The sequence below is a fragment of the Anser anser genome (assembly GCF_964211835.1).
Source record: "Anser anser genome assembly, chromosome: 19".
Lineage (NCBI taxonomy): Eukaryota > Metazoa > Chordata > Aves > Anseriformes > Anatidae > Anser > Anser anser.
In genome coordinates this window covers 12,401,912-12,425,123 of record NC_139740.1, presented here as the reverse complement: position 1 = coordinate 12,425,123, position 23,212 = coordinate 12,401,912, and the positions used below count along the sequence as shown (strand labels likewise).

Here is a 23,212-nt window from a genome sequence, read left to right as displayed (position 1 = left end):
TGGGAGGGGACAGACCCAGGACAGCTGACCCAAACTGGCCAAAGGGGTATTCCATACCATCTGACGTCATGCTAAACAATATATAGGGGTGGCTGGCCGGGGTGGGGGGGCCGGCTGCTCGGGAATAGGCTGGGCATCGGTCAGCGGGTGGTGAGCAATTGCATTGTGCATCACTTGTTTTCTTACACATTATTATTGTTAATACTATTACCATTATCACTATTATTATTATTATTGTTATTATTATTTTCCTGTCTTAATAAACCGTCTTTATCTCAACTCACAGGCTTCACTTTCCCGTTTCTCTCCCCCCATCCCAGAGAGGGAGGGGGGAGGGTGAGCGAACGGCTGTGTGGTGTTTAGCTGCCAGCCGGGTTAAACCACAACATAAATAAATAAGTTTTCATAAACTCACAAAAAATTGTGAGTGATAATTGCAAAGTCTGCACGTATTTTTAGACAGCCCGAACCAACGCATCTTGTATTATCAGTTTTTTGGAATGACGTAGCAGTGTTACAGGCAAGGACAAGGTGCAGGGAGGGTGAAAGCAGCACTGAGTAAAATTAAAAAAACGCAAGTGAAGAAAGAAGGCGCTGCTTGGCCTGGCAGGGCCCCATGGGCGTTCCCAGCTGGGGAGCGGGCGCTGCAGCCCTGGCGCTCACGCGGGGCGCCGGGCGCTCAGGCCCATCTGTCGCGGTGGCATCGGGCCAAGACACAAGCAGGCCAGATCCTGCACGATGCTCAGGCTCACAGGCCAACTTCGCACTGCCTGTTGCAGTGAAGAGGGCTCACCTCGAGAACAAAGCCTAAAATACGCCTTAGCATTGCCTAGAGCGGAAGGATCAACCCCCAGCCTAAAATACATGAAAGAAAGTACGCTGCAGCCCATTTCAGACCCGTGGCAGAGGGTAAATACCTTGATTCCAACCAACATCACAATGTAGTACATCGTGCGTCGCAGCAATCACAGACCCACTCCACGTGGGAAGCTGCTCTACCTGCACGAAAGAAGGCAGAGATGTGCCCAAGCGCTCGGCCCCGCTGCTGTTGGGACAGGGTGTGGGGCGGCAGCTGGGCCTCGTTGTAACCGGAGCTGGTCTGCAGGTGCCTGGTTATTTTTTTACTACACCCAGTATTTATATTTCAAACTGTAGCACAACCGCCCAGCAGAGTGGTTTATGGCACCCATAATGCCGGCACAAAGAGCCATGTCAAAGGCCTGGCAGAGCTGCACCAGAGCCACTGCCTGCGTTGGGGTCGAACCTTGAGTTGTGGGAACGGGGCTGCAGGAGATGCTCCATGGTCGGCTGCTCTGCTCCCTCCCTGCTGCAGAAAGGGGGTCTGCGTGTTTGCTGCCCTCTTGTTTAAATTTCTCCCGCTTTTACAGCAAGGAAACTGGGCCACGTCCAAACCCTTTAAACTCAAAGATAAACTTCCAGGAGATTGAAGTTGGCTCTGGGTGGGAAGCCGTGTGTCCCACTGCTCCTTGCTCAGGAGCGAGCTGGGGGAAACACAACTCACGAAGGCCCATGTGCTGCACTCTGTGCCCACGGGAGGCTCAAGGACCTCTCTCTACACTAAATGCCGCAGCGACAGGAAGGTGATTTTGAACGAGTTGTGTGACACAAGCCCCAGGAAGGGGACCAGCTGGCCAGATGTGCAGATGTGAGCCCAACGGGCCCACTATGTCATGGCAGATGTGTCTTGCTGCTTGCTTTGTGCTCGTTCAGATGCAGCCACAAACAGTGCCCTTCCTTCCAGCCGTGCCCTGAGCAGCACAGCAGGTACACGCACTTCGTGCCTGCCTCCAGCAGAAGGCCATGTCCACCCCTCATGTGCCCAGGAAGAAGCCAAGAGAGCAAGGGGGAACCTGCAGGGACAGCCATCGGGGCAAAGCACTCATGCAGCTCCACGTCCCCAAACCTGCACCAGCTCGATGCTGCTGCTCACAGCATTTCCTGAGCACAGCAGCACCAACCCCCTGCTGTAACCTTTGCAGGAGATGGCAGTAACATAGGTGGTCCTCCAGAGCGAGCTTACAGGGCTTGGGCTACAGCCAGCCGCGGTCTCCTGGAAGTTTGAGTTTAAAGGGTTTGGACTAGGCCCAGCTCCCTAGCTGTAAAGGCAGGAAAAGTTTAAACAAGAGGACAGCAAATACAGTGACAAAATTGGATCTCTATTACAAAGTCATGGAAGAAAATGGAGACTCACGGTGCGCAATTCAAAAGTGCCTGCATATCCTTCTGAGAGAGGCAAAGTAGGTGGTGGGACCGCTGCCACCCCTTGCAACCTGGCTGTTGCCTTGACCGAAACCTGCCTGTGTAGTTTCTCTATCACTTTAGCTATGAGACAGCTGCATTAAAAATGTTGCATTCCTTTTCTCTGCAAACTGATCAGTCCTATGGGTTACTTTGAAAAAAAATACAAACGGTCAAATCATTTGTTTTCTCCAGGTGTTGTGCAGCAATCAGTGAAGAAAGGTTGAAATTTCAGAATAATTTTGAGGGGGCCAGGTGACTTCTGGCAGGGGCAGATTCCCTCCCTGGCTATCCCAAAGCCTTTCTCCCTCACAGCTCTCACAGCTCCATGGCGGTGACCTCCTGGCACCACCACCTTGAAAAAAAAAACACCTTAAGGACAGGCAGAGGCTCACCTGAGGAGGGCCAGGGCCTCTCCTTTGGAGCCAAGGCTGAGTCCCCTTTGTTGAGGGTTTTATCACCTCATTACATGGAAACCTGGGTGGGGCTTTTTGTTTAATATTTTGGCAACTTCAGCTACCATTAAGCCATTAGCTCGGCAGGACTCTGTCTCCTAGTGGGTGGCAGGTTTTCTTCCCTCCTGCTTTACGGAGAATTACAGGCCCCGGTGAGTGATTTTGCTCTGTCAGAGCAAATTGCCTTCACTGACCTAACATCTAGTAAAATGGAAGATGTTTCTCCAATTATTTCAAGTGCAAAGCACTAGATTTTGTGTTATTTCCACTTACATTTGAAATATATATATAGAGTGTGGATAAATTGAAACAACCTAATTTTAGGACTTCTAGCAATTTTTCCATAACTACCTCTAACTGTAGTGCTCACGCTGCTCTGAAGAAACACAGAAAAAAGGAGGAAAAAAAAAATAAATCTCCTCAGCACAGGTCACTGACAATTTCAACTCTAATAGACAACTATATTAGGAGCAGTAATTAACGGTAAATGGAGCCTTTGAGTGTCTGGTCTGCTCCGGATCTGTGCCCTCAGTGAGGCCTCGGTGCCCAGCGGCTAAATCATCTGCTAAACAGGTTTTTAGTGCTGTAAATACACCGTGGGCTGGGTAAACATGTGCTGGGGTGACTCGCCCTTTCTGGTGCTCAGAGCACCCTAAAGATGGTATTTTGCTGAAATAGCTACAGACTTTTGAGAAGTATTTACATTTTGTACAGTGCTAGTCTGGACTTTAAACGATTTTTCAGGTCCCTGAATGCCCGAGTTTCGTGTTAAGTACCCAGTTTTAGCAGCTTTGTGGCAGGTCAGTGAGCTGAGCCCCAGGTTCCCTAGCTGCAAGGCAGCACCCTGACCAGTAAATCTTGCACAAATAGGCTAAAAATCTTCATTAAGCAGAGAAATGAAGAAATAGAACTCACGTTTCCTCACTCCATTTTACCAACGCGTCTTCACACAGGCCCAGCTCTTACTCTGTTCAGATAATCCAGCTCTGAATTTCACTCGAAGAAAGCAAATGGGGAAAAGCAACAGGGGAGGCATCTGCCTGCTCAGCCTTCAAAGTTCTGAGCTTGCACTGTCGAGGTTTCATCCAGCCGAGCATTACCAAGAGGAACCTCAGCTCCTTCTAGGAGCAGGCCGCGTGAGGCGGCCTGTCATGGCGCCGGCACCCAGCACAGCCAGGCCCAACGCCTGCTCCTGGCCCCCTGTGCCTCACTGAGGAGCCCGGGACGAGCAACATTTCATCCCCCGCGGCCCTGGGAGGATGAAGGAGAGGGGAGGAAGAGTTGATTAAAATCAGAGTTTTCTCTGAGATCCAAATCTATACAGAAATTAGTCAGCCAGTGACCTCATCCAACAGCGATGAGCAAACAAGATGACAAGCAAGTGTCGATAAGTCTCAGAAGACGTAACATCATTCCTGAGCACAATTAAACACAGCCTTACAAACATTCAGGCTCTGAGTGCTCATGAAATCCATATGGAGTCATTAGCCTTCTTAGGTCTGGCTTCCCACCACCCTCAGATGCAGAATGAGCGCCTGGCTGCATGCAAAGTCACCGAGATTTAGGTTGGCTCTGAATTTAAAGAGAAAGAGCCATTTCTGAGGAATCCCTTGCTAAAATACTTTCTCTGGAAGAAGAGCGGTCAGCTGTGAAGCCACGGGCCGTCTCAGACAAACTCCCTAACAGACTCGCCACATCTTCAGCCTTGTGTTAAAAGGCTGACTCTGTGCTACACCTAACGATGGGGTTCAGCAGTAAGGAAGCCAGCAGGTCAGTGACTGCTTCAGTATTGCACCTTATGGGGTGGGTGCCACCCCTCGGGCCATACGGACTGTCACAGGCTTCGGCTGGAATAAACTTCACCTCTGATCTACAACAGCTTCAGTGCAAAGCCACTGGGAATATGCACATGTGCTGTGCCAGACAGCGAAGCAGAGGGAGCGGGATACACCTGGGGCCGCCACAGAGTACAGGAACCGTACTGGCTGGCTTTACAACACCTGATGGTCTTCACTGGAGGTTCCTGGACACCACAAGGCACAGAGATGTTTGGTATATACATAAGAACACATGGAACCCCACCCTTGTGCGTTTTATATGACATCTGTATTATTAAAATAAACTGCTGTTAAATTAGTGGCGGAGAGGAGGAGAGAAAAAAGAAACCTACCACAAGAAAAAGAGTGGGGGTTACTTTAATATCCACTGTTTTCAAAACTCTTTTTCTTCACATTTGTGTTTTAAAGAATAAATCAGCTGAATCCCACTAAACATGTCCTGCACCCTCCGAGAGTTCTCATCCCTACTGGTCACATGGGGAGAGACAAGGGCACTATTACACAGTCCTTAGTTTCAGCTCAGGATCACTTTGATATTTCCTGTGGATTCTAGGTCCAGAATTTCACTGATTTCCTTGAAGCCTTTGGGCAAAACTGGGCAAACTTCACTTTAGCATTGGCTTGGCTAGTGAAGGAAGCACAGCGTGTAATGACTGGTAACCAACAGGAAGGATTCACAGGATAAGGCCTGGATCAGCAGAGATCTGAGCCCCTTTGCTCATGGACTGCAAAGCAAATGCACGATACAAGGTCTTCACTCTTTTCTGCTATCATGTTTGTCTGTAAATGCAGTGGAGATCATCTCATGGTAGCAAATGGTAAATAAGTGATATTTTGGCCAGAGGCTTGACTTATTTATACTATTACAAATTTCAAATACCATGAAAGAGAGCTGCATAATTGCTATGTAGAAGTGTTACAAACTGCTCCCAAACACAACACATGCACGTTCACTTGCTTTCTCACACACAAGTTAAATTTTCACAGGATCAGATCCTTATTCACGTCCTTCAATGCTGTTTCACAAAAAATAATTTCTAATTTAGGGAGGAAAAGTTTTATTTAATTATCTTCTTTTCTTGATTTGAGTTGACCAACTGCATATCATCCACTGGCTTTATCAAAGAAGCCACCGGTACAAGAGCACATCTAATTTTAAGCAGGCTTTAGTTGGCAGACTTAAAATTGATCATGCATTTTAGTTTCAGTAACTTGCAATTTCTTGCACTCTTTGATAGCACACTTTAAAGAACAAGCCTTCTTTAATGACAAAGGCTTAAAAGAAATGACCCTTCTGAACAAAATATCAAAGCTTAGAACAGATAGTCCCTCAAAAAAAAAAGTCTGAATTAAAATGACCTTGTGTTCTGAAACTTTTTCATACAATATCTGACGTCTTACTTTTCCTTTGTACCCTCAGAATGAAACCAACTATAATTCAGTAGTATGTGGTGCCTCCAGTACATTTTGTGATTTGGGAAGAACTTGCAGTGCATTAAGATAATTTAAAAAATAAAAATAATCAGATCCCATATATACTCTCTGTCAAGACTGCTTGTCATTAGTATCAAAGCTGTGTATGTTTTCCAGAAAATTCAATAAAACACTGTAATATATTAGAGCAATCACAAATATTTCTTCTAGTTACAGTAAAATCTTTTTCTGTGCAGCAAAATCATTCCTCAGTTTGAAACCACAGTTTGCAGAGATTTAGGGGGTATCTGCTGTGCTGCCCCCATCACAATTACAATTAAAGCACTGTTGCAGGACAAAGCAAAGGGCTGGGAGAAGGATGGAGGTTGCGTCCCTTTTCTTCCGACTGCACCAGAAATGAGCCTATTTGTTACATATAACACAAGAACTGTGAGCAGCACTGAAATAAAGTTTAACCTTGACTCTAGTGAAGAACATTATATAAAAGTGCACAAAAAAATGCAGGATAGAGTGAAACTATCTTCTCTCATACAGCAAAATTCAATATAATAATAATAACAATAATAATCCACTAGAAATGAAGTTCTAACCATACTCTAGCCAGTTTTGCCAGAGCTCGTTTTACAGCCTATGAAGCCAACTGCTGGCAGCTGGCAATTCCTTACCTAGCAGGTGAAAAGAGAGACAGAGAGCAAGTTCCGGACAGGAGAAGCTCTCTGACCTTGCAGTTTAGACTCTACCTGTTACATAAGCGATCAAATAAATGCTAACAACTACAAACCCATCCTAGCCAGTGTTGAGTTTAATTGCTAATCAGGTTTATAAGCACCTTCAAAATGGTTCTCACACTGTACTTGATGTTAGAAAGTTTGCTAGAGTTTTAGAACTCCCAAATCAACTAATTCCTACCTTTCCCAAACTGTTTTTTTCCATCATCAATTACACCAGCAACCCAATCCCATAGAAAAGAAGGAAAATCAGGCCTGAATTTAACAAACTACGCAGGGAAGAACATACAGAGGAGACTCTGTGCGTTACCTCATGGATGTACCCACCCTCAGTACTTTCAAAAGCCCTATAATCACCCAGTTATCGTGCACAAACGCCAGCAGAACACCAGAATCAAGATCTCCTCATTTCCTCTGTGCGTGAGAAGGGAGATTTCGCTATCCCACTGCCTGTTGTTTAAGGACAAAGCAACACCCAACCAGTAAATCACAGCCCGCAGCTCTGGGAGCTCTCAGTGCTCCTTCTGTAGAGCCGAACCATCGCTGCCATGCATCTCCCTGAGCAAATACATTAAATTTTACTGCCCACAATTAACTGCATGTATCCTAACAAATTCTTCCTACGAAAATTCACCATTGCCCCAGGCGGGGCTTTGTGGCACCTGCCGCAGCACTTCCTTCCTTATCAGAGCCATGACAACCCCTTATCTCTAATTAGAGGAATCACCTGTTGATTCAAGGAAGGTGGAAAACCTGCGCAGGCCCAGGCCGGGCTGACAAGCAGCAAAGCACCGAGCGAGGCCGGGGCCTGTGTTTGGCAAGGAGCTCGCTGCCAGCGCTGCCAGGAGGTGGGGAGAATGGAGCCCAGCCTGCCAAAGCCTTTCCTCATTGATCTCCATGCCAGGTGGAGATAAGAGCGCAGCTGGGGCTCAGCAGGACAGCCACCTCCTGCCACAGGCACTCAAGCCGTTGCTTGAGCCGTGCACAGGACCCTCTGGACCATGGCACTGAGCACCGGGTGAGGGAGGACAAGCGGCCGTCCCCGCCTGCGGGGACAGGGAGAGCTCTGCTCCCGCAGCCAGTGCTGCAGCTGGACCTCGAAGAGAGGAATTCCTGGCCCCCTCTCAAGCACTCAGGCCATGAGCTGTGCCCTGATACGAACGCTGCCGGCAGCACGGTGCCTAGGAAGAAAATGGCTATTCTTGTATTCAGCGTATCTAAATTTACAGATTACAAATGTACTCGGGTACATTCTTGCTCGCGGATGGCCAAGAGATAAGGAAGCTCTGTGCTGGGGAGGCAGAGAGAGCTACGAGGATGGCTCCCTGTCCAGGTCCTTTGGCTTTCCCCCAGTTCCCACACCTCATCCTCTGAAAACCCTGGGGCACCTGCTTGGAGGTACCAGGACGTTCAAGAGAGCCTGCGCACGCGCCCACACGGAACCGGGGCCGTATCAGTTATGACTCTTTTTCAATAACGCCGCATAACTGTGTTATCAGTAAGTGACAAAGGACTTTCCTGTGACCGGTGCATGCAACCCCACTGGTAGCTTTATATGCTGTTAACTGGCAACAGTGGCTGCATTTGTCATCATGGTGTTCTCATTCATGCTACAATGCTTTCCTCGAAATACAGCACGGAATATTTTCCCAGTTAAAAAAGCCATAAAAAAATATCATATGCACTGTGGCTATTTAAGTGAGTGAGATGCCCAAGCAGGACAATAATGGCAAAACAAAATAGTACAAAATAATATTTTAATATTATGTAAACACATGGACACAAAACAATGTCAAAATATGTTAAAATATCTTGGACAATAATAATAGAAAATGGGATTTTCTTCATGTATAAAAGTGAAAAGAATGGTACTAGGAAGTAATAACAAAAATATTAGTAGAGGAAACTTTTCCTCTTGGTAAGCAAGCACAGAGTCAAACACACAGTATATCAAAAGTATAAGTCTGTAATAAGATGATGATAAAAGGTAATGGAAGGAAAATACAACTAAAAAAAATCTGGCACGAGCAATGGATGTGTTTCCATGAACTTCACTGCATTTTGTATGCTAACAAAACAGCCACTGATCTTTGCATTTTAATTACAAGAGCCAAATCTTCAAACCTATTCAAAGCAGTCCATTTGGCAATCGAAGAAATCCAACAGCTCCAGCAGCTACCTGAAAATTAAGAGATTCTCATTAGTTCTATCTTACTGTTCTTGCTACAACACACAACAGGCTGAAATCACGGTTGGGCCCTGTCGCAGCAGGCTCGGTTACGGCTGTGACCACATCTGCAGCCATAGGCACAGGCAGGCTGAACTTAGTTCTTCACTGACAGATGTCCAGTGTCAGCAAAAAAAAAGCACAATTTCAGTGAACAAGGGTCCGGTAACTTCAAAAACAAAATTTTGCATGAATGTAGTCTTGGAAAAATATTTGATCAGGACCAGAACTTCTCTGAACAGAAGCACAGAAGCTCCTCTCCTGCTCGCTCTGTCCCCAGCCCTTCCTCTCCACTGGGACGTGCACAGGGCTCCTTCCACCCTCGACTTTTGGTCACTTGTGACCAGGCCTGCTCGATGATTATTCATCATTTTAAATAGCTATTTTCCTAACCGTGAAGACACTAACTCAAAAAAATTTGAGACAAAATCCATCCCTTTGCAGTGCTACTGCTGTTACTGGAGAGTCCTGAAACTATATTACAGCTTTATATTTACCTAGTTTTCTTTTTTTTTTTTCTGAATTTACCTACGCTGGACATATTACCAAGAATTTATGACATTTTCAGCTTCCAATTAGCTTTATCTAATTCTTGTTAACAAAAAATTTTGGATTAACATTTTCAGACAACTTCCACGCTGTTAACATCTTTACAAATGTCCAATTATCTTACACATTTTTACACTAATTTTACAAGCCCGCATTTTTATTTGCAGAACACCTCATGTGCAATACGAAAGTATCAACAAAGCCAATAAATATAAAAAGACGGAGTGACTTTACTAGGAAATTTCCTTTTACTCACCTATCCATGTGAATCACTTACTCTAAAGGCACAGCAAGTCTTTTTATTGCTGCAGCACTTGCCATAATTTATATTGGAGGGTGTAAACGTTTGAAAAAAGCTCAGGCTCATGAAGATCCGGTACTTTGAAGATGTGATCTGTAATATTATGCATTGCATCATTGTTTTCTATCTTAAAAGGAGGTGGCATCACCGCAGAGCTGCAGCTGTGCACTGAGCCACTGTCTCATCATGAACATCGAGGCAAAGCCCAGACTTGCAATGCACCTGCAAGTTCTCTAATCTTGCTCTAATAGTACTGACTAAGCACTGGGAAAATTCTCAGACGCTTGTTTACTGAAAATAAGGATCTTTTAAAACGGCAACCATATTTGAGTGTTTTAATTAAGCTGTAAAACTTCAATAACTGGGATCTACAGGTGTGAAATGGTACAAATTAATCAAAGATAATCACGTACCTCCTGGTGCGGTAGGTATTCAGCTCGGCCTGTAGGGCAGAGGCTCTTTTCTGCAGAACATTTACCTGTAAAATACATCCCAAATGAAAATGTTGTACAAAATTCTAATAAATAAATCTGCACTCATTTCATAATGGTGTTTTTCTTGCCTATCGTGCCTAAGTAAATGCAATAACATTTTAGCTGCGTACTGGAATTAATCACAATACTTTATAGAAGATTGTCAGCATGGCTTTCCTGGCCTGCATATCCTCAACACACCAGCTGCACACTCCCTACTTTAAGAACAGAGTCAAAACAGTTTTGAAATTCAGCTTGCGGTAGCATATCGATTACGCGAGGGGTTGGGAACTCCAGTTGCACCCTCAACGCCCATACGAAGTCTGTGCTCTGATCCCTGCACTTCTCCTGTGGTGTGAAGATACTCACCTGTTCTGGATGGGTGTGAAAATTAATGTTTATTAATACACCGTGGCCACTTTTGGACAAATCAACAAGAGCTGGCAATTGGGCAGCGTACTTTATATTTAGCAATGCTTTTCAAAAACTTTGCCTAAGCATCCAGTATTTTCTTTTTGTTTATTTTTATCACTGCTCGGGCTTTTACCCAGCCCATGTTCTTCATCCTCCTCCAACAATAAATAATCCTGACAGGTGCAGAGATTCCATTGCCCTTCTTGTCTGATGTTTCGAAACAGGAATTTCAACAATTTTCAAAGACGAGGACACCTGTGCTTCAGAAAAGAGCCCTGCTTACTGAGTGGTCTGTGACTACAGCGTACCACTGGAAATACAGCCAGCAGCTATGTATTTCTGGGATAACACCCAGTTTTTAGTGTGTGTAGTTACTTTTACTCTTTTGAAATGCTGCTGATGCTTACAAAAGCCCTGCAGGTAGATATCAGATTCTGCTTTTTTTAACTCCTTAAAAGGTGTGATACTCTCATATTAGCTCCAGTGTAACGCTTCCTACTAGACAGTGCTAACGGTCAACCACACTTTAAAAATAGCTTTTTACTATCAACTGGAAATAGATTTCCCCACTTGATCCTTAACTCTTTATTTCCCACAAATATTTAAATGAAAAAGAGCTTCACTTCCATTAGGAATCCCTTGACATGTGGGCAGAGTGCCTGTAACATAGTGTTGAAGTTTTGGCACTAGCAGCACATAGGAATTTGAAACTTTCCCCTATGAAAATTTCCTACTTCTATTAAAGGCAAACTTTGTCAGTGAAGTGTCTTGTGCTTGGAAGAAAATGCTACATAATAACCCTTATGCATTGTACAGGAAGGAAGGAAGGAAGCAAGGAAGGAAATAAGGAAGGAAGCGGAAAAAAAAGGCAATAAAAAGCAAATACATGAAATTACTAACTATCTCCGTAGAGAGATTGCATAAGAAAGAGAAATTGAGAGTTTGTAGATCTATAATAGCTTGAAAAACGGTCCTTTAAATTGGTATAAGGCGTGTGCTGGTGTCAAGCCTAAACATGCATGCTGTGTCCTCAGGGCTTTTGCTCTTCTCTGAGCCCTGGGCAGCTCTGAGCCACCACCAGGACTGCCACGGTGTTTCCTCATTTCTTCCCTTCAGCCCAGGACAGATTCCAGTCCTTCCGACCCATGCCTAAAAGCAGTCCTGCACTGGGCCATGTGCCAACACTGCCTGTTTTTTTTGGAGTACTGTTATTTGGCATCTATGATCACTCCTCTTTATTGTTATTTATCCTTCCTCAGACCTTTATGTGTCTGCGAGTTCAGGCAATGATGATATTTTGCTTTCTTCCAGCTCCTAATATAATATAATATATCCTAATAGGACAGCACCAAATGACTTCTTTGGGAACCCCACACTAGAAACATAACCAGTTTATTATTTACAACGTAGTTCCCTATTTACAATGAGATTTTGATATTTCTGTTAGCCAGTTTTATGCCTGTTTCATATAAACAATATTGATTCTGCGTTACTGTAGATGAGCTAGTGTTTTGAAACATTTAAGAGAAAGCATTACAGAAGTCCATTAGAATCTCTTTCTACAGGAAAACCTAGAAATAATACAGTAATCACTGGGACTACTGTCTTAAAAGAAATATCTCACTTGCTTCATTATATAGGCTGAGAAGAAAACAAAATGATTTCTCACTCTCTTTCGCATCCTTTACAAGCATCCTTTAAACAATTCCTCTAGGAAAAACAGGGTAAGAAAAGTGAGAGCAAACTGTATGCTGTATTTGAAAGGCTGTGAAAATGCTACTGAACACAGCAATATTTTCTACTTTTGACTCTCAAGTGGAACAAAATCTGGCATCAAAAGATACAATATGATAGATAAATGGATAAAGATTTACCTGAGATTTTAAAGATACAATGGTGTCTTCAAGTTCCTGTCTCAAAGATGCTGGCATCAGACTTTTGAGTGTGTTTTCATATTCTTGTCGTATATGGGTCATCTGTAAGAGAACAGAAAAATACATAAAGAGACGGCTACTTTTGGAAGTTAGAGAATAACTTTTTTGCTTCTTTTGCCCTATTTGGAGTTCAAGTAAACTCAGAATTGTTAGATCAAGAGAAAGTTAAGAAGAGAGAAGAAAGATCAGCCAAGACCTGTAAAGAGCAAAAGCGGAATAAAAGAGGAAGAAAGGAAAAAGAAAACATGAAAAGGAAATAGTCATGAAAAGGCAATGCTAAGGCATTTGCTGGGACATAGTCAGAAGAAGGAATACTACTAGCATTCCTAAATCTATCTCGGTAGAGCATTTAAGCAGACAAACTGCAGATCGTTAGTCAGCAGGTTTCTAGCTCACAAAAGTTTCTTTTTTGTCTTTAATGGGATCTTAATCAGGTCAGCGTGTGATGTTTGCCCCTTACTCCCTTAGACAAGGTGACTTACTGTTTCCCGAGAGTTTTTACAAAATTTCTCAACCTCAGGGATCTTTTAAGGCATTTTTTTGTTCACTGTGCACCCATTTTTCATTGCACTTTGCATCTTCCTGAATTTCATTCTTAGGTGATTGAGGGATATGGGCAAAAGGTTTCATGGCCTGCCAGTACCAGTGCAAGTATTTAAAAACCTGCTTTAAAGTTATTATACACAAAATCTGCAAATTGTTCTTTGCCCCTTCTCACAGATCATGGTTCAATCATGCTTCATGAACTAAGGCAAACCAGTTTATCTAGTAGTTTTACAGCGTATTGCACATAACCTGATAAAGATACCTGACCAGTAAGAAGATTCTGCCTATTTCATCACATAAAATAGCAATATTATCATCTGTACAATTAACTCTCTTCCCATAAGGTGGATACAATTGTATTCTAAAGTGAACTACCAAGTGGAGTAGCACGTGTTAGAAATTTGCAAGTAAACAATAGGCAAAAATGTTAGCTTGTTTTATTGTACAGCTGGGAGACCTCAACCAACAGGTTCCAGCATCTTCGACATGTTAGGAGAGGAGATGTTTGCATAAAAATCACTACAACTAAAGAAGAACATTTTACTCTGTAACCTTATCCAACAGATGTTGAATTTACAGTACAAAGTGGCGTTAGGTGAGGACAGCTCAACTGGAAGGATTGTGCTTTGGTACTCTGTGCTGTGGCTGTACTTGCTGAACCTTGGCGCATGAGTCCCGAGAGCCTTGCTCAGCTTTGCATCTCGCAGGACTATTTGCACGCCTTATTACTTTGCTGAATCAGGGCCTCACATCTGTACTCACCTTCCAATAGGATTAACTGCTTAATTCAAATTAACCAAGCACTTAGGTGTTTTTCTGGATTAGCAGCTGAATATGTAAATAAAGGATGAAAGGGATTCAATATCAGATTAATTTATGAAGTATCTTTAAACTTTCAAATTGATTCTTTTTTCCGATGCATCTACACACCAATGCCATTTTGTGCCGATTCTGCTTTAGATACAAAATTTCTTAGATCTGCCATTGTGAGCACAAATCAAAACCTCGGTCTCACATCTGAAGAAGCCGTAAGATCTAAGTTCCAGCTCCCAGCCTGCTTACACACGTGCTCACACACGTGACGACTGAGCCCAAAGTTCACCCAACAATGTGCCAATTACTATCTTCTGGAGAAAGCAGGGCATGCCAAGCTACGCATTATGCTCAGTACAATTATCGATGTAAGAGGAATAAAACAATCTGATGAAAATTTTGTCTGTGAGTCATTCCAACGTGCAGGAAGAAATCTCCAAATCTCTATGCAAATAGGCAATTAGAGGCTTTCCTTGTGAACTGCAAGTGATGCTACTATGCAAATACAAAGAAATAACAGGAAAAAAAACCACTGTAAGACAGGAAACCTTGTTTGAACTCTGCTTGTATATAAGCCAGTGATCAAAATTTATGCTTTTTAAAGTTACTCCAATAAACTTATTCTACTCTTTCTATAAAGGCTTACAAAGTTCTGAATAGGTGCTTTGCCAGCATAAATACTTTCCGAGCCAACTGCTCATTTGGGTGGGGACCTTGATACAGCAGAAACATGTATTTCAGTTAATTCACATTTCTTACATTTGTTTGTGGTGAGAAAGGAGTAGAAACAGGCAGCTAGAACCGCAAAATGCTTTTATTTCCTCACTGTGAGCGATGAAGGTATATTTCACACGTCCGAGGGTCTGGATGGCTATGCTGGTTATAAATCTGTTCCCACTGCCAGCCACGTTCAGCGGAGGCTTCAGGCGTGGGACGGCTCGGGGAGCTCTGCGGGCGCTGGGCTGGCACCGCCGGTGCAGCCTGGCCTCTCCGTGTGCCACAGCTGAAGCCATGGGCACAGCGCTGCCACTTCCCCCGAGTTTTGGGAGCCCCTGAACACTTGGGCTTGTTCCCCGTCCCTAACTGCATGTGAAGTCAGGACAGACTCCCTTTCACTGCATACGGGTTTAGTGCACGGACCCAATCCCATCCACCACGAACCACCTTTGCTGCACAGCTTTGCGGTGGGTTTGCAGAAGCCCCCAGGCAGACAAATGTCCCTTTTAATTACTCAAACTGTTTACAGGCCACGTTCACTTGAGGTTCAAGGCTACGTTCGATCCAACACTTCCTACCACCTTGCTACTACACTGGGGTGACCCAACCAGCAAAGAAAGCCCGGCTTTCAAGCCAAACTTGCCCTTAAGCTCCCCATTTACGGTCAATGGGGACGCGAGGAGCTGACCCCGGTGTAACACACTACACCATGACCCAGGGACCTGGGACTCACACCAGCTTCCTCAGGAGCCAGGCCCGCAGCAGGGACCCCTTACTGTAATTTTTCCTAGAGGAAAGTCAAGAAGGTTTCATTCTAAATAGACACAACAACAATTTGAATACAGCTCCATGAGTGAAACAATAATGATCTCATTGAGCGCGGTCATTTGACCAAGTCGTTGTTTTTAATAGATTAATCTGCGAGTGTCCTCCAAAGATGTCGCTTTCCCAGTGCTCTTTAATGCTTGCTGTTAGCTCTGCAAAGCACCAAGGGGATTGTTGCTTTTTGATGAAGGTGTTTCTTGGAAAGTCAGGAAAAACACGTACTGTGCTTTAAAATACAGTTATGTATGACCGGGTCGGCTGAAAAAGGAGAAAGAAAACGAGAAGCAAGCCCTGGTAGCAGAAGTATTGCTTGGGGCTGGTCTCTTACTCGGTTTTGGAGAGAAGACGCACTTCTCGCAGTGCAAACTGTTCTTTGGCATACAACTGCAATTTGTTTGTTCGCTAAGACAAAGTATGTTACTTTCAACTGTGCTCACTAATAATTGCATCACAATAAGATGAAAATAAGATCCCAGCTGTTTCCTGTCATAATCTGATAAACAACATGCTGATATTTTTGGCTGAGGTTACTATCAAGGTTTATTGACCAAGAGATTAACATAGTGCATGGCAAAAATCTGAATCACTTCTTAGAACTGACAAATAACACATAGTGGGCTAACATATACTGATTTTAATCGGGGAAGGTTTTTTATTTTTTAACCTTTATTTTTGACCAATGAAAGCTACGTCTGCAGGGATTGTGTGTGTGCATGTGTACCTTAAAGGCTTTTTTGTTCTTTTATAGCCTCAAGCCGCCGCCCTAGGATCCACAAATACCGTGTCTCCTCTTGTGCTCGAAAGATGTTTAAAATTGCAATTCTTCAGCCCTCAGGAGGGTTTTAGTCTTCTGGATGAGGGTAGCTCTATTTCATTTACTGTTGTGTTCATTTTCCTTCAGTCCTGAGAAAGCCTTTTTAAAATTCATTTTGGTGAGTTGATTTAATCCAAGAACCCCCAGGAAGGTTTTATAGCTTTTAATATTAAGCTGCCACACTGCTCTTTGTTTATTCAGGTTGGTGGCTACCATATGAGGTTTAAAGTTTTACCATCAATCATCTTTGGTGTCAGTAAAACAACCGAAAGCTGAAGTTGCCATGCAGAGATCACCTATGGTTAGTCACAAGAAATTAGAATAAAAAGGAGAGAAATCTTCACGCAATTATACAAAGTGATACAAAAAGCAGGGAAGTTGTAACTGCACAGACTACAACAAGATCTTGTCATAGCTGGTAACCAACCGCTCCCAAAAGAGATAAAAGTTGGATTCAGTGCTCAGCAGAGAAATACAGCACTGAGTTTCCAAGCCGAGCAGTCAGGCCTGGCCCAAGAGCTTTTCAGTAGAGTAAGACAAATTTCACTTTTAATGCTTCTCCCCTGTGCTTTGCTCTACAGCCACAGCCACACCGTGTCAGATTTAGGTTGCTCACAGCCAGCTCTCCCTTTCTTTCTTCCGAGAGATCTGTGATGCCAACTTTATCATCCGGAGCATAGCGGCCCTGGGGACTCCAGGTAGTGCAACATCCCCCTCTCAAAACGTTAAAAAAAAACACATCACAAATGCAATCTCCTCCAGATCTCCCAACTGTAAATTACTTGATTTGAACCAGAGGAACATAAGGGAAATGCAAATGAAACACTGGAGTAAATGTTGCCAAAGCAAAGGAAGCTACCACAAGAGAGTTGCTGAAGTTCCAATTAAAAAAAAAAAAGTCTCGTCTTGAAGGGCATGAAGTTAACTTTTTGTTTATGTCAGATAAGAACTGAAAGGCAGCTCACCTAACTTGGGTTTTGTGGTTTTTTAGTATCTTAATTTCTGCCTGCTTGTAATATTTGTGAAGGAGGATAATTCCACGTGTGCCAGGAAATACTAGGATAGTGACCAAAAGGTATAATTAGGATCAGGTAATTATTATCAAATTTTCTCCACATTTCAGGGGAGTAAGATGAGATAAGCTATTTCCTGTCTCTCTCAAATTCTTTCCTGCATTATTTGAAGAATGACATGTGGCGTAAAATGATGTTATAATGATGTTCAAAACAGAAATCTCTTTAAAAAGTTTGTGCATCTGTTCTGCAGTACAAACCTCTGCAGAAGACATGAAAGACGTGTTGTAATAAATCTGAAGACAGGTTAGGGTACCAAAAAGGGAAAAATAACTCCTTCAGCCTTAGGCAAACCATTTAATCTCTGACTAAAGTCTCATCCTAAATGAGGATAATAATAATATTGCACAGGTCAACTTCATTCAGGCGATGTGAGGATGGCTGAAGTAATTTTCGGAAAGCAGTTTGAAAAGGGCAAGTGAAGGACAAATTACCACGATGCCATCCCAATTAAAAAAACAAAACAAAACAAAAATGCACACACAACCTCCCCTCCCCCCCAAAAAAAACCCAACCAACCAACCAACCGCCACCAACGAAAAAAATTATCAAAGTAATGATTAACTTCAGTCTGTTTCTGTTCTCCCTAATTGCAGAGCCTCCTCTGCTTCTCAGCACTCCTAAGCCCTACGTGAATACAGCTCTGCTCCCCCCGAACTGCTGAGAACTGTACGGGCGCCTTCCTCCTTCGGCCCGCCTGGGGAAAGCTGGGCCATCCCTGCAACCAAGGAACAAACTGCACCAAAACCTGCAGTTCCTTTCCTTAAGGTTCTGATCTCTCACAGTTCTGCTGTGGAAGAACAATTACAGCTTGAAATCTTCTCAAACAATTTTTGATAATGAGGAACCAAGTGATGTATTAATTTTTTTTTTCAATGGAGAACAAGGCCACTTCATTTGTCATTTCACAATACAGGCAAATACAAATATCCGCTGCTTTTCAGTCCTCATCCTCTCTCATTCCGGCCAGTGGGAGCTTCTATTCTTACTGTGAAATGTATGTTGAAATATGGTTCTTACGGATTTAAAGAAATATTATGCAATTTGATACAACCGTTCTCAAGTTCTTAAGGAAAGTAATGAACACCATAAATTGCACGAACACGGTGTGGCTGAGAACAGTAACTAAGCAAGATCAGCTGAGCAAGTTGTTTTGTCAAGTGTGCACCATGTTGTTCTCCACGGAGAAAATACTGCTGGAGAACCTCGTCTGTTCTGACAGTTTCAATAAAACATAAATTGGTAGCATAGCTGTCCCCTTTGTTTTTCTGTCTTTAGCTAGTAAACCATTTGAGCGTCCAAAATATTCTTGCCTTGGTGTTTCACTAACCCGCAGGGACCGCCGGTTATGCCAAGCTGCTCGCTGCACACTGAGCTTTCTGCTCGGTTAGTTTCTTCCAACCTGCGTTCAAGAGGCCTTATTACTTCAGGGGTTTGTATTTTGATATCTTTCTGTTCTTAACCAAGATCTCCCACCTGGAAAATCCTCTGTTTGCAGTTAGGCAACGCGAGCCTATATAATTCATAACTGCAGAGGAAGGGAAGTCAGGCAAAACTTTTAAAAAAATGCAGTGGGCTGCATATGGCAAGAACAGCATTCTTGGGATTACGCGAGTTGGAGAGGAATAAAAGCTTTCACTGTCAACACCATGGAACAACCAGGAATGCTGTGGCTAGAAAATTCACGCTGTTCTCTCAACCTCCCCCTCCGAAGGGCTCCTCTATTGTTCCAGTTGGGATTTGGAGGATCCCTGACTTCTCCCCTCCTTCGAGATGACTCAGTGCAGATGCCATCCCTGTCCCTGAGCGGTATTTCCTTCAGCTCTTGTCAGTGCCATCCTTTCATCGGCCGGAGAGGTCATAACTGCGCAACAAGTGGTCCTCCTCGTGTAAGAGCAGGAATCGAAAGCAGCCCGGGAACCGTGGGGCCAAATCTGAAGACACATGGTACTCATTTATGGCTCTGTCGATGGCAGAGAATTTTAAATAGGCTATCAAGATAATTAAGTCTGAAATAAAGCTATAAGCATCTTTGACACTGCCATGGGAATGTATTTCTGTATTTCAGTTTTACATTCCAGCATGTGTTACCTTCTACATAATCCTTTCCATCCTGGGGTGGTTCAGCAAGTCAAGGTTTCAGTATCTGATAGGAGAGGTGCTGAGTGCTCACTAATGACGGCAAGAGCTGACAAAGCTCAGCAGCGTGCGGGATTAAGCTCAGTATTTTCACACTGTCTGTGTGAACACGCAAATCTTTGTAGATAAGCTACTTTTACTATCACCATTTCCCCTCTTTCAAGAAGGAAAATTTAACCAGCATCTCAACTGGAAAGCAAGCTGCCGGATTTACGAAGCATCACAGCTGGTAAGTCTATAAACTTTGAGCACAGGTGAGCAGGGTAGCGCGGGAGAGAACTACGGCGGCACCTCCCCAACCTACTTCTGAAAGATGGCACTTGGTGCTGATCAAACTGCAAACAAAATAATACTTTAAAATTCAGATGATGTTAAAATCAGCATTAAGCTGGCCTTTCTTCAGTCCTTTCCAGTTCCATCCAAGCACCTCGTCACCTGTTAAAAATGAACAGGGTAATTCGCTAACCGACCACACGTCACCGAGAGCCTGACCTGGAGATGCGAGGTCCGTGTTCTTTTCTGCTGTCATCCAGCTGGCTCCTCCATGCAGTGCCACTTCTCCTCTTTTAGTTCCCTGCATTAAATGCCACCATCACTGTCCTTTGTAGTTGTACTTAAAACTACCCCAGGCACACTTGTGATAGAACACAATTCCTTTAATTGATAATGCGCAAGCAAGCCACAGATGCTCTAAAATGATGTGCTGCTCTTTTATAAGTAAGCTTTCTTTCTCATTCACTCCTATTTAAGACGAAGAGCTAGAAAACTGTCAAGTTAAAATACTCTCTAATTCCTGCATGCTGGCATATGCTTCTATTCTTCTTTGGCGAAAATATTTTTTCTCCTTTCAACTGTTTGTTCTCTACTTTCTGTGTTAGTCTCTCTCTCCAGCTGGCCACTTCATTCCAATAATTCATTCAGTCCTATGAAGTAGGCATACATTTGTGTTTTTTCCAGTTGTGTCTGATTACCAAAGCTAACATTTGATCACTGACTTCCACACATACATTATCATCATCTACCTCTTTTCCCTTTGACAGTCTCACAGTTGGTGAGAGCCTTCTCTCCTGCAGTTCCTGCCATATGGAGCTCCCGGGAACTTTCAACTCTATTGATTTCCAGTTCCTTTCAAATCCCACCTGAAAATTTGTTTTTCTGTGCTTGAATCTGAGCTGCTTCTTCCTTCTGCTATTTTGAAACTTTATGCTATACAGCATGCCACATTCTGTTTAATTCTGCTTTCCTTTCATAGTAGGCTGTTAAAGAAAATGCTATACAAGACGCAAAATATGGCAAATGCAAAGTTCTGATTTATTGTAACAATCTCAGACTTAATTAAAGATTGGAGGGGCACTATTGTATCAAAGTGATTAACGAATATATCAGTGGAATTGTATGCATGGTAGGCATGAACCTACTAGAAGTAGTAGAATCAGGCTCCAAATAATGACAGTACTGATTTTATGGTACCGTAGTCAGCATTGCCATGCACCTACAGCTGCACCTATATCCGTGAAAGGTCCTTCATGAAATATAACCAAGGTCAGCGTCATTCTTCCTGAACAGCCTCCGTCAGGAAGTGCCAAATAAGAAAGAAAATGTAAGAAATAGATGTCTTTGTCTGCATATGCCAAACAGACAGACCAGCTGCTCTCACTTATTTCAGATTCTTTGCTGCTTGTATGTGGCCCTCCAACAACTCCTTTTCCATGAAAATATTTTAAACTTTAAATTTGTCCACCGTAAGTAGTCAGAAAAGAAATCTGCTGTCTGCAGATATTGAATCAGTAGATCTTCAGGTGCCAGCCTGCGGGGAGCTATGCCATTCGGGCTGCTCTTTTACATTTTTCACAAAACGTATACTTTTCTTGAAATGCTTTATGAAAGGAAAAAAGCTGAAGTATGCAGTACCCTCCTGTTCGGGGTGCTGGCAGAGCAACAGATGAAACAGAAAGGAGAGAAGCAAACGGGCACGGAGGGAAGGACCCTCCCTCAGCACACGGCGCTCTCCAAACGCAGCCTCCCCGGTACGTGCTGGTCGCATGCAGAAACCTCAGGAGCTGTTTGAACGTGACATTATTCGGTGTCGATCTTCTTGCAAGTCACAGTAGAAAATTCTTTTGGATTCTCACCTTCTTCCCCACTGCAGCACCGATGCCAGCGCAGGCTGCCCGTGGGGTTAACTGGCAGCTGCTCCGCAGCCAGCGCCAGGGCTCCTCGCTGCGAATCGCTTCTGTGGTTAAGATCGTTCAGATCTACACTGAGCTTCCCATTTCTGTGGGAGCACAAACGGGTCTCTGGGGGAAAATTCTGGAAGGATGTCAACGCCGTGGGTTGAAGCAACCAGAGCAAATGGCAGAATTTCATCACCACCTCCAGTGCGTGCTTACTGTTTGTTTCTCAGTTTCCAAAGGGCTCAGCAGCTCTGCAAAACAAATACTGTCTGAATCCTCTTCACCTGCAGATTGGCCACAAGGCAAAGATTCTAATTTAAATGCCCAACCTAGAACCACAGAATCATTTAGACAAGCAAGGACCTTTGAGATCATCAAGTCCAACTATCCACCTAAACTACAGCTAATTAGCCTGGTTTTAGATGACTCCAGCGTGTTCTGAGAAAGACAACTCTTTGAGAAAGTCTGGAGATCCAAGGATCACGTTTTAATCATGAGAATTCAAGGCACCGGCCCTGGCGTTTGCAGTTATCTGAGGCACCTGAGCTGGAAGTCCTCATGCGACAGGGACGAGGCTGGTTTGGAAGCAGACTTCCTGCTGTGGCTCACCATGGCCAGATGGAGGAAATTCCTCTCCTTCCATGTCATTTTTCCAGCACATACATAAAGCTTTGGCAAAGTCGTGGGAGCAGCCGTGGAACTGTAAAGGCAGGCCAGGACAATGGAAGTGAGGGCAAAGATTTTCTGTGAATTTTCTGTGCGTTTAACACTCTATGGTATATTTGAAATAAAAAAATATGGAAAGATGGACAAAAAGCCCTCAACAGAAGGGACAATATTACTCAAGCCTTCCAGCCTTTGTTGCCTTAAGCATTATTTGGGGCGCATACCCTGGACATAGGCTTATCTTGCTCATCTCTGTCTTACTGTTTCTTTACTCATAGCTCCTGAAATCTGCAGACAGTAGCACCATTCCCATCAAGGATAAGGTGTGGCAAATGTTAGAAGTTCCCTGTGCTACACAGCAGCTAAAATTTCAGAATGATGCATCACAGCATTCATCTGAGAACAAATATATTTAGTTGGCATGGAAACAGTACGTTAGGCTGAATGTGGTAAATATCCAGCAGTCATAAAATATTGAGCAAGTCAGAATAATAAACATTAAAAATGAAAACTCGCTGAATGCTTTTGAATCATAGCTCTTTTACAATTATCACTCCTGTTGTCATTTGAACACAAGTGAAATCCACTTAACAAACTAAGCCGTTCCATTTTACTCCAAATACTTCTAGAGCATCGTTATTCAGATAACTCTTTTCTCCCTCTTTAATAATCTACTTGAGAAAAAAGAAGTTAAAGGGCGGGAAACCTATATTGGCATTCCCCTTCCTTTGTCAGTAATATTCATGAATTGAACATAATTGATTTTCTGTTTTCAGAGAATCTCTCTCCTTAAGTCTCTAATTGTGACTTGGCAGTTTGGAAGACTATTCCTA

At 43.5% G+C, this 23,212-nt stretch overlaps 1 protein-coding gene across 7 annotated transcripts in view; it reads right to left on the bottom strand.

Annotated features, from left to right (window-relative positions):
• Positions 1 to 8,454: 8,454 nt before the first annotated feature.
• The window catches only part of CEP112 (centrosomal protein 112), a 163,328-nt gene continuing 148,570 nt past the window's right edge, over positions 8,455 to 23,212 (bottom strand). For 4 of the 7 annotated variants that reach the window (XM_083804906.1, XM_083804902.1, XM_083804903.1 and 1 more), the window contains 3 exons: positions 12,553 to 12,654; positions 10,205 to 10,269; positions 8,455 to 8,893 (listed from right to left, as the gene is read on the bottom strand). In XM_083804906.1, coding sequence (XP_083661032.1) covers positions 8,890 to 8,893; positions 10,205 to 10,269; positions 12,553 to 12,654 — 171 coding nt within the window. In that variant the 3' untranslated portion in view covers positions 8,455 to 8,889. The other 3 variants (XR_014573911.1, XM_083804909.1, XM_083804904.1) reach the window with 3 other exon arrangements.